This window comes from Mytilus trossulus, chromosome 11, assembly GCF_036588685.1.
Source record: "Mytilus trossulus isolate FHL-02 chromosome 11, PNRI_Mtr1.1.1.hap1, whole genome shotgun sequence".
Lineage (NCBI taxonomy): Eukaryota > Metazoa > Mollusca > Bivalvia > Mytilida > Mytilidae > Mytilus > Mytilus trossulus.
Window position 1 is genome coordinate 15082904 of NC_086383.1, and position 12368 is coordinate 15095271.

General features: G+C 29.4%; 1 protein-coding gene across 1 annotated transcript; it reads left to right on the forward strand.

Annotated features, from left to right (window-relative positions):
• Window positions 1–446: 446 nt before the first annotated feature.
• Window positions 447–12161, forward strand: LOC134689763 (uncharacterized). The gene is made up of 8 exons (XM_063549735.1): window positions 447–463; window positions 5268–5339; window positions 5944–6015; window positions 6736–6807; window positions 7436–7507; window positions 8331–8402; window positions 11122–11273; window positions 11752–12161. The coding sequence occupies exons 1-8, from the start codon at window positions 447–449 to the stop codon at window positions 12159–12161; spliced, it is 939 nt and encodes a 312-aa protein (XP_063405805.1).
• Window positions 12162–12368: the final 207 nt, after the last annotated feature.

A 12368-nucleotide genomic window follows, 5' to 3' on the forward strand; every position in this document is an offset into this window, starting at 1 on the left:
TGTTTTGCCGAATGTGAATATCCATTGATATACGTCTTGTCTCGGTACTTATCCATCCGACCTTCATGTCTTCAGTTATGCTGTTGTTTTTGTTAGTACTGTTTGATATTACGTTTGTCTTATCGTTTTTGGTTTGATTGTTGTATTTTTGGGACATTTGAAATACTTAATTTTTCAAATTTCTATGGATAAAGTATTGTGTAAGTCCAGATAATTATGATGTCGTCACAGTATCAATTCAAAATACCCTTTCAAGTCCGGCAAAATCATGATAATCATTTGGAAAAGGTATAATAATGAAATTAATTGTGAATATTTGAAATCGTTCCATAAAGTTGTAAACATTCAACATTATGAAGTAATTTATACGTCAAAACATTCGACACTGTTTGTGTTGTTGATCTTTTGAGTTTGCGGTGTCGAGTGCTGTCGATAACTTAGGCGAGATGCCTGTTCTTATGCTGTAGGTTACTGGTTTTAATGTACTAATTTAGTATATGTATTTCTGTATTGAGTGTTCTTGCGTTTGTTTGTAGTGTATTGCTGTCACGTGGTGTTGTTATGTTATCAGTATGTTTTTTACATTTCATTATAAGCACGAAGTTTGGCTATCAATAAAACCATACTCAACCAACATTGTTTTCTTGAAATGTCCTTTACTATTGGCACAACGTTTTGGAATTTTGGATCCTCAATGCTCTTCAACTTTGTTCTTGTTTGCTGTTTGGCTTTATAAAAATTTTGATATGAGCGTCACTGATGAATCTTATGTAGACCAAACGCGCGTTTAGCGTACTAAATTATAATTCCGGTACCTTTGATAAATTTTTACTAAATTAAATTAAGAAATATGGCAAATTATCAAATCATCAGTTTGTATGTACGTTGGCGTTGTTTTTGATACAGTTCAGTGTTTCTGTTTTTTTTCCGCTCATTCCTTTTATAGCGGATGTCTTTTCCTCAGTTTTAGTTTGTAACATGTTTTCTTTCATTCAATTTAAGACTTTTGAATAGACTATGTTTTTGGGGTCTTTAGCATTTTATTAGAAGGTACGAAGCCGTCAACAATATGAACTAGTTTGTACAAAATTCTGTTACATTTACCATACTGATCTGTGGTATAGAATGTTATGATACATGTATTCAGTAGGTTAAATGCGCGATGGTCAGCCTACTTTAATAACAACGATACATGTATGATATTAATAACAAATTGATAACACAAGGATGATAAAAATGTGATTGACAATGGACATGAAGTTCAACTAAGTTGAAACAACAAGTTCTTGGGTTTCCTGTACAATTATTGTCGTGTCTAGAAAATATATGTATTTTCTTAATCGATTATTATTATAATGAGTTAATTCCGGAAGTTTATTATGACGCCTGAAACAAATTTTCATATTTTTACCAAAAAATAACTTGAATTATTCAATAACATTTTTGTATGCAATAATGTAACAAAGTTTGGTTCTTTTGAGAGCGGTGTGACATTACAATGCAAAAATAATTTATTTAAACACTTAACAGATATTCATATTGCTTGTCAACATTTTAATGTGTTATGGGTTTAATCACACCATCAAAAATACAACATATATGAAATAAAAAAAAAACCCACACAATTCACAAACAGCAGATATTTTAATTTCTTAATAATCTTTTGTTTGGCCAGTTTATTGTTTACGTTATACAAATGAAAAATATCAACAATAGTTTGCATCCCAAAAATAAATATTCCATATATTAAAAAATCTGATGATCAGAACTGGAAATTTTCATGTTAAAAATATTGATGAAAAAAATTAACTTGTTGTTTGAATATATAAAATATATATATAATTCTACACCATTCATAATTAAAGCAGTAATTTAAATTTTTTATTGTTTACGTTATACATATATATGAGTAAAATCAACAAAAGTTTTCATCCAAACAAACATTAAACATATATTAAAAAATCTAATGACAAATTTTAAATTTTCTTGTGAAAAATGTTGAAGAAAAAAAATTTACTTGATGTTTGAATATTCTTTTACATATTAAACATATATTGTTATTTTAATAAACTGCCTTCATGACATCTGTTGCATCTTCGAAGTTGTAGTTTGAATATTTTATTGTTATCTTTATATCTGTTAAACATATATTGAGATTTTAATGTACTTGATAAGGTGCCCTCGAGACAGCTGCTGCATCTTCAAAGTTACATTTCATTGTATAAATATCTTAGTCTATTCTATGTTAATACAAAGCGTTGTCTTTACTCAAAAACTCTTGGAGTCGGCTCTGCAATTAAAGGTAAGTCTAAATTCGTAATATTCTGAACGCTAATGCAATCTTTTTAAAAACACATTGTACACTTATAGTTTGTAAGACCATAATATGTTACCCAATATTTTTTAAAACTTTCGGTTTTGATTTCATAAACGTTACGAACTTGTAAATATTTTTTAAAGACAATTTCATTTATTTCACTTAAATGCCGCAATATATCATGAGTTGATGATGTTACTTTACAAATCATGTAACCTCAATGGCATACAAGACAAGTGAACATCATTTCGTTATTTTATAAGAGGAAGAATGAAACAAACTTTTTAGCAACGGAATTGGAAAAAAAACCTGTAATTTTCCTGATTTTGAACTGACATTGTCCATAGAAAATGAGTTGTTATAAAAGGCATATCATCCAATTGTTCAGTTAGAAAAAGTAATGACAGCCGACATATCTTTTTTAAGTTCTCTAACAAATATGAATGACCGTATGGTTATTCTGAAAGTTGTAGACTTTACAAATTATTTATTATATTTTTATGACATATTTCAGATACATTAATTTTAACAGTCAAGGAATAAAATAACTCGAAAAGATGATGTTTACTCTAGGATTTTTGCTGATTTTAAACTTATCAACAATTGATTTATGCTGGGGATGTTTCAAACGGTGTACATGTTCACAAACAGCAATATTGTGCCAAACAGCAGGTTTCACTCAAATACCAGACAATATTTCATTAGAAACAACGCTTTTGTGAGTATTGTAATATGTTTTTTTTCAAATATTTAATTATTCGTCATTTTTTTTTAGCGAAATAGAACAAACAGTTATAATGCTTTCTGTCACATTCGTGTTACAGAGTTGTATCATATGGCAATACATTGGTACTAAATAACAAAATGACTTTTCATCTACAAATATTTTTACTCTTTTCAAGAAGCTGTATTACTGTCGTCGTCAAGCATTTTATGCATCTTTAATTACTATAGGAGACGATTAGTTGACCTAGTAGCATAAAACAGCCAAAAAGTGTATATAAGACTGTTTTGTTATATGCAACCGATTTTCAAATACTGCAAACGTTTAACATTTAAGAATGCATTCATTTGGACACTAAATCTAATATCAATGTTAAAAAAATTTCTTCTTTAAAATTGTACAAATGTCTTAATGTGAATAATGCTAGATCTAGTGTTATAATTGTTTTATTAATGTCTTTCACACTTTTCTGTTTATTTTCTCTTCATTATATAGATGGAAAAAATTTCAAGGTTTTTCTTTTTCTTCTATTTATTTGATCATTGAACGGTCAATATACTAAAAATATTAAGATCTAAACAAAAAATTAATATTTTCCTCATTAATTATTTGAATAAGTCCGTCTGTCTTTTCTTCTATTTGTAACTGATCAATTAAACAACATGTACAATAATCGGTACGTTTTTACTATCTGTACAATGTAACAAATACAATATTGCACATTTTCACATATGTTGACCTTTATATCTATTAGAAACAATTTTAATTATCTATACTGTATGAATCCGTCATTGTGTTCTTTGCCTGTTAGTTATTTCCATTTCAAATGTGAAGGAATTCACAGAATGATTTATTTTTCGGTTTGAGTTACTCGATCAACGGTTGATTATTCCTTCAAATGAAGCAATGTGCCAATTTTTTGGTGTTAAATTGTAAACGTCAATCATATGATATCAAGTTACATATACACTTCACTTTTATTTTTTTCTTGATGTACCTCAAGTATCTACCACATAGATTTAACACATTATTAGATTATACAAAGTAAGGCACTGTGTTTAAACTAATGTTTACCAACACAAGACAACATGAAAGTAATGTATGTTTCAGAATGAATCCGGATGAATGTCAAAATGGTCTTTTTCTAAAGGACAAAATTTCATTTTTAAATTTGCTGTCTGAGAAAGTCTGTTATGTATTTTTTTTTATTTCGGTTAACATACAGATTATACAATTATGATGCTTTATAATTAATTTTCATCGATGAACTGTGATACTAAATATTCTCATCAGTTCACTTTCATAACATTAAAAAAAGAATTTATTTTGATTATCTATTCATTTGATCATGATTATATATTCGTGCTAAAACAATACAAACATAATAATGGACATTTTTGTTTATTTTTTTTCATTTTTTTACGCTGCATTTTATATTTCAAATATCAAGTAGTAAGTGTTTGACTTCGTGAACTTTTAATTAGTAGATTAGAGAAAGTTGCACAATATGCATTTTTACCAATATATGTTTTAATGTCTAGCGTACTTAATTATATTCCTGGTACTTTTTATACCTTTTTAAACCACTGGGTCGATGCCACTGCTGGTGGACGTTTCGTCCTCGAGGGAATGACCAGCCCAGTAGTCAACATATCGGGATTGACATAAATATCAATCATGTGGTCATTTTCAAAAGTTTCCTGTCTACAAAACTTTGAATATCTCGAAAAACTAAGGATTTTCTTATTCCAGGCATAGATTACCTTAGCCATATTTGGCACAACTTTTGGGAATTTTGGATCCGCAATGCTCTTCAACTTTGTACTTGTTTGGCTTTATATATATTTCGATATGAGCGTCAGTGGTGAGTCTTATGTAGACGAAACGCGCGTCTGGCGTACTAAATAACTATTAATACAATAACAACTTGATATCATTGTGTGTACTGAATAAAGTGTAATCAGGATGACAATTCAAATAGATCGTATTGATTTAATTTTTTAAATTTCGAAAAAAATCTTTCAAATTAATTTCTGAATTCATCCGTACATGAAGGATTTTATTCCTATGAACAAAGTACAAGTGAAATGACAATTTATGATAAATTTGAAATGTAAAATAAAGTCTTCCTCTTCATCACTTCACTGTCTAAACTTAACTGATGAATTAAGTTGAAGGTTTATTAAATATTTTGTTATTATTTTACTTACATTTTGATACTTTCAGAAGTCTGGGTAGCAGTAGAATAACCAAATTAGACAACCAATCGTTTTCTGGATTAACATCACTAAAGGGCTTGTAAGTATCGACACGGTGGCATTCTCTTAAAAATGTAAAATAATAATAATGTAGTTATGAACACGAAATCAGTTTTAAACAATATAGCAACAAAACAGCCTTAAATTCTTTTTCAGAAGAAACTAGTTAGTTTAATTTCAATGTAATTAAATTTAAGGTAAAGCATAAACATACTTTCTTTTACGGTTGTCGCCTTAATTTTATCTATTTCCTGCATGAGCAGACATTTATCGTATCACACACACGGAGTTTGACTCGAAAAAGATAGTAAAAATCTTTGTTGATTTGTTTGGCTTTTACAGCATCAGAAGACGAACTGATGGCTATTTTGTTAGGTTATTTGTGACTCTCAAATATTTAAGTGATGTGCGTTTCGTCCATGGCAACAGTCACATAAAAATTCTTCAATAATATATATTACATGAACACTTTTCATCAGACAATCTTATTCTTGTCAAATTGTACCACAGTCTGAAGTTTTGACCAACTGTCTTATGAAAAAGTAGTCTTCCACATTATTTCCAAACTTCCATAACTCAACTTATGTACTAGGGTTATTCAGGTTCCATGAATCTATTAGTTAACATAATGTTTTTACTTTCAGATATCTTCCTAATAATGTCATTTCCACAATAGAAAAGAAATCGTTTTCTGATTTAACATCCCTTGATACTTTGTAAGTGCTTATATATCTTTACTATGACATTAAATGAGTTTTTAAAACGAAAGGCGTATAAAAATGAAATGAAATTTGAATATTGTACTGAATAATATGCGAACAAAACTGTCCTGCACTATATATAAAGTTCGATAGAAAGCTTTTGTAAATGCTGCCTTATCAACACATTTCTGTTCGGTTCAATGATATCAGATTAAGTATGTTTCCATTTGTTGTTTGAGCGTTTTATTTTGCCATTTGATTACAGACTTTCTTTTTTAAATTTACCTCAGAGTTCAGAAATATGTTAATTTACTTTTACATAGACATTGGTTTTATAGGAAATTATCTTATTACTTTGATTTAATTTAGGTTTAAATGATTAATACTTTGTTAAATTATACAAAGCAATATATTTTCCATTAACAAATAAGCATTTTAATAAATTAAGAAATTTGAACAAAACAATGTTTTCAGAATAAGTTTTTTTCTGGATAAATACCGAATTGAATATAAAAGCTCTTTTTTATAAATTGTAAAAGAAAACAATCCATATTGTTTTCTGAAATCCATTGTCATTTCATTTTTTTCTGTTAAAAAGAGGTTTTGACGAAATGGTCAATGTAAAAAGAATGCACTTCTAAGGTATCACTAATATTTTTCTTAATATAACGAATTTATGTAGATGTGCACTATTCATTTGTTTGCTAAAGATAAATCTTTTTTTTGTACTTTCAGAGAACTTGAAGGGAACAGGATTACCTCAGTCGAACAGAATATGTTTTTTGGATTATCATCCTTAAAGAAGTTGTAAGTATTTATACAGTTTCAGTTTGTTAGCAAAATATATATTCTAATCATTATTTCGACATGAAATGTAAGTACTTTTATGTTATTATATATTCATTTAACCTTGAACAAAACAGTATAGAGAAAATACGTCTACATTTTTTTCTCACCAGTTTTACATTACTTTTCACATTTTAAATATCGATTAGTCTGTGTTAAACTGTGTAATCGGATTACCTTTGCACGTGACTTTTACGTTTTAAATGCATTGACTTTTAGTAACAATTACATAAAATAAGAAGCTTTAATTTTTATGAAGTAAGACACCGTGCCTTTACAGCTATAGACCTTAATACAAAACAATTTGACAAGCAATGGTTGCAGAATAAATCTATCCTTTTAATTTTCGAAATGATCTTATTCATCTTGTTTTTCTAAATTTTGAAAATTAATTTTCAATTGTTTTTTTAAAAATTAACTTCAAGGTATTTCTATACTCTAATTTACAAACCAAGCATACTACAATAAATTAAAATTGACTATCTCTCAAAAGGAAAATAGTCTTACAAATTATCGCCAAAACGTCTTACCCTAACTTATTTAACAGAGGCGTTAAGATTGATTGAATCCATAATGTTAATACTTTCAGAGATCTTAGTACCAATTTTATTACCACACTGGAACAAAATTCGTTTTCTGAATTAACATCCCTAGAGACTTTGTAAGTACTTGTATACTGTACTATGACATTTGATGAGTTAATAAAACGTCAGAAGTATTAATAAAGGCAATAGTTGTGTATATATAAAACAATTAATAGTCTAAAAAAGACAGCCGACAAAACAAACAATAAATTATATTACAGTATGAAAAATGAAATTGTAATATTGTACTGAATTAATATGGGAACAAAACTGCCCTGCACTATCTATAAAGGTCGATAGAAAGCTTTTGTAAATGCTGCATTATCAACACTTTTTTGTTTGGTCACATGACATCAGATTGAGCATGTGCCCATTCGTTCAATGTGTTTGAGCTGTCGATATTATCATTTGATTAGAGACTTTTCTTTTTCAATTTTGCTCGGAGTTCAGTAATTATGTGATTTTACTTTTTACGTAGACATTGATTTCGTAGGATTAACAGTAAATTATCTTGCTAATTTGATTTAATGTAAGTTTAAATTAATTAACATTGTTAAATTATACAAAGCATGACATTCTATGTTAACAAATAAGCATTTTTAACACACGAAAATTGGACAAAACAATGATTTTAGAACAAGGTGTTATCAAGAAAAATACCGAATTGAATCTGAAGGCTCTTTTTCTAAATTGTAAAATAAAATCGTTTCAATTTGTTTTCTGAAATCATCTGTATTCCATTTTTTTCTTAACAAATCAATTACACAATTATCAAAATGTCCAATGTAAAAAAGCAAAACACTTCCAAGGTATCATCAAACTTTCTTAATTATAACATATTTATGTAGATGTGCACTATTCAATCTTTTGCTACAGATATTTGTTTTTTTATACTTTCAGAAATCTTGGAGAAAACAGGATTACCTCAATCGAACAGAATATGTTTGCTGAATTAACATCCTTAAAGACATTGTAAGTCTTGATACAGTTTAATTTTGTCAACTAAATATTTTAATCGTTGTGTCTTTATGATATTAACACATATTTATATGTTAATATATATTCATTTAAACTACAAATGTACATGTTTTGTCTTGAACGACACAAGTATAAAACAATTTCATTTTCATTTTTCTCACAAGTTGTACATTACTTTTTACATTTTGAATATCAAGTAGACGGCGTTAAATCTCATAAACTTTGTTCATGATTAATCGGATTACCTTCGCGCATGAATTTTACTTTTGGATTCATCGACTTTAAGTATCAATTACATAGACAAAGCAGCTTTATTTTTATAAAGTCAGACACTGTACATTTACAGACTTGCACTTCAACACAAAAAAGGAGTAGGACGGTAAGGATCGATTTTGGCCTCAAATTTCAGGTTCATCTGAAGAAAGATTTTGACCACTTTTTAAACACTTAAGTGTCTATTTTATTTGATTCTATTAGTTTATGTTAAAGATTTTAACTGATTTTGTCTTAATAACGATCCGATTGAAGCTCAAATATGAAACACTACAAAATATGCCGATAAATGTCACTTTTCAGACGGTTTTTGGCAAAAATGAAAGTGGCCGCATCCGTGTTCATCCTCCATCTTTATATATGTTATGTATTATCATCAAATACAACTTTCATTTCAATATTATGGATGAACACGAATGCGGCCACTTTCATTTTACACGAAAACAGTCTAAAATTTAACTAAAATTGTGAAGATTTCAGTGATTTGGCATGATTTAATGGTGCTAGTACCCGATATATGTGCATTGTATTGTCAAAAACAGTCGACATTTAAGTAGCAGAAGCATTCTACTGTCCAATAAATAACTAAAAGTTTACTTTTTAACAATTTTGTAAAACTGCTATATTTTGGGGCCAAACAGGGGTCTTACCGGACCTACTCCTTTGACAAACAATTTCACCAAATACTGTAGATCTCTTATATATGTACTATGACATTCGATGTGCTTTTAAAACGAAAGAAGTATTATTAACTGCAACAGTAGTGAACCGTACATTTAATAAGCCCCCTTCCCCTATTAAAAAAAGACAACCGTCAAAACAAACAATGGATTCTCTGATTGCAGTAAAAAAAAATGAATATTGTACTGGCATATCTTAAACTCTCAATGCAACATTTGTTAACAGACATTTATATAAAAATGAAAGAATTTGATAAACAGGAATTAAGTGTTATCAGTACCGAAGATGGAAACGACAGTAACTTCATTGCATATTAACGTGTTTTTTATGTTTATTTCAATTCATCTGTTATGGTCTAAAATTGACAATGGAAATGGGGAATGTGTCAAAGAGACAACAACTGTCTGTATCTGTCCACAAATTAATTATAAAATAATTGTTTACCATAAGTTAGTTCAACTGCATAATTATAGAATAAAATAAAACCAAATCATTCTTCAACTTTACCACCAAACTGCAATAAATTTTGAAGTCTGGGTTGTATAGAATGCACTTCATGAAGACAACCTTTTTATGAAGCACGCTTGTTTGTTTGGAGAATATATAATATTTAAAGATACTCTGTTTGTTTTGTAAACTTACTGGGTCTCTATGTTTCATCTCTGAAATATTCAATTTCCTTATAAATCCACATGGAAGCGTCATAATTGAATTCTGAGGAAGACCGAAAGTATAAGGATGTTAAGTACAGAATTCAGTAGTTTAATCTCTAAGAAGTGCGAGGTTACAATTTGCTGCACTGCCCTATGTACTGACTTTATGACAAAACTTCAGAGTTAAATTTCCACAGTTTTGTCTGTAAATAAAGTTTCTTTTAGATATTATATTGAATTTACAGAAGTGCAAATTGTAACTTCGGTATCACTAGTTAACAACTACTTTATTGAAACTTTCTTGATTATTAGTTTTGAGGTCGGGTCAGTTCCAATGTCATTAAAAAAGTATGGATTAACACATTACATTTTTTTGACACGTATCAATATGACATAGTGACATACATTTATACATTATAAATAAAACATAGCTGAGAAGGTGAAAGAGCAGATCCCCCCCCCCCCCCCCGAAAAAAACGTCGTCAACCGTGGCGAACCCAAGGTTGAGAAAGATTTCTCGAGGGTACCAATATGCTCTATCACTTTTTCAACTATGTATTATCAAATTTATTATACTCAATATCCTACTATTTTTGTCTGTTACAGATTAAATTTATTTTAAAAGTTTCTTCTATAACGTAAAGTACATAAAACATTAAGGGTATTAGAAAAAATATATCAAAAGGAATGCAAGATGTATTTTTTTTTATCTTGACATTTACATGATGACTCCTTAGCCAAAACGTAGGACTTAAGCTTGATGTAAATTCATATCATCGTCCTTAAATTATCGATTTTTGATTGGTCTGAATGGCAAGATGACATTGAAATAATATCACCCACGCTCATTCATGTGAGTAAACTAACACTCTGTATTAGCCAAACAAAATATGTCATTTTAAGTATGATAATTATTCATATGACAAAGTGACACACATTCACATTTATATTACGATCAAATTACTGTGGATAATTTTAGCGAAACAATCATTTAGGATAGCTCGCGAAGAATGCTTATTTATTGATCATCAAGATTATTTTATCATCGTTATTATCAGCTAGATACTTTACTATAATTCTCATTTGTTATTTTGTTTACATTTTAGGGACATGGGTTACAATCCTTTTGTTTGTTGTTCAATGACCGGATTTGTAAATTGGATCAATGGGACATCAGTGCGTGTAACTGGATCTTGTACCGACTTTAATAAAACTACTGAACTTACAATGTTTGATACATCAGTCTGTATTGTGCCAGGTTGGTATCTCTGTTTTCCCTCTTATTTAGGTTAACATAACACTACACATTTTGTTTACTTAATGTTTTGTTTTAGCACTATCAATATAAAAAAAACATATAAAATGATACAATTACCAGTAAACGTAAAACCTGTTATAATCTAATCTGGTGTGAAGCCCACAGCTTTCAGAACCATGTTATATATGGAGTAAGTTGAAAATCAAACGTTTAATAATACAAAAATGTATTGGGGTTGCCACAGGTAAACGCAGGATTCAGATTACAATATAATGTCTCTGTTTTTATGTAGGCCGTATAACACAAACTGAAATTCAACAGTGTGTTGGTGTATTGGGTTGTTAACAACGTCAATTTTGACACATGGCTGTCTTTGAATTAAACACATTAATTTATACTACACATTCATTTATGTTTGTATGTTCTAATTATATTGTAGTGTTGTCATAAAATAGTTTTCTCTATTTTCTAATTACAGAATCGAACACTACACAAGAAAAAGAGTCGGACAATAAGTCCGGAAAGGAGTCCGACAATAAGTCAGAAAAGGAGTCTACCAATAAGTCAGGAAAGCAGTCGGACAATAAGTCAGGAAAGACGTCGGACAATAAGTCAGGAAAGACGTCGGACAATAAGTCAGGAAAGACGTCGGACAATAAGTCAGGAAAGACGTCGGACAATAAGTCAGAAAAGACATCGGACAATAAGTCAGGAAAGACGTCGGACAATAAGTCAGGAAAGACGTCGGACAATAAGTCAGCAAAGGGGTCGGACAATAAGTCAGGAAAAGGGTCGGACAATGAGTCAGGAAAGCAGTCGGACAAAAAGTCAGGAAAGACGTCGGACAATAAGTCAGTAAAGGGGTCAGACAATATATCAGGTAAATAATACTTAAAAAACAAATGTGCAGTGACTTTTTATGAAAAAAGAGATGCGAACATTACCATAGGCACATAAAAAACAAAAGCTGAAGAAAAAAAAATGACACCAATATGGCTCAAAAGAAATGAAGACAAAGAGACAAACAACAGTTCACAAAACACAACATAGAAATCAAATGTCAGAGCAACAAACAACAACGACATCATAAACTGA

Excerpts from the sequence above, each read along its gene's own strand:
- LOC134689763 (XM_063549735.1), top strand. Across the intron at positions 6,808-7,435 it reads TTATCATCCTTAAAGAAGTT|AGATCTTAGTACCAATTTTA; the intron begins GTAAGTATTTAT and ends TAATACTTTCAG. Across the intron at positions 11,274-11,751 it reads ATCAGTCTGTATTGTGCCAG|AATCGAACACTACACAAGAA; the intron begins GTTGGTATCTCT and ends TTCTAATTACAG.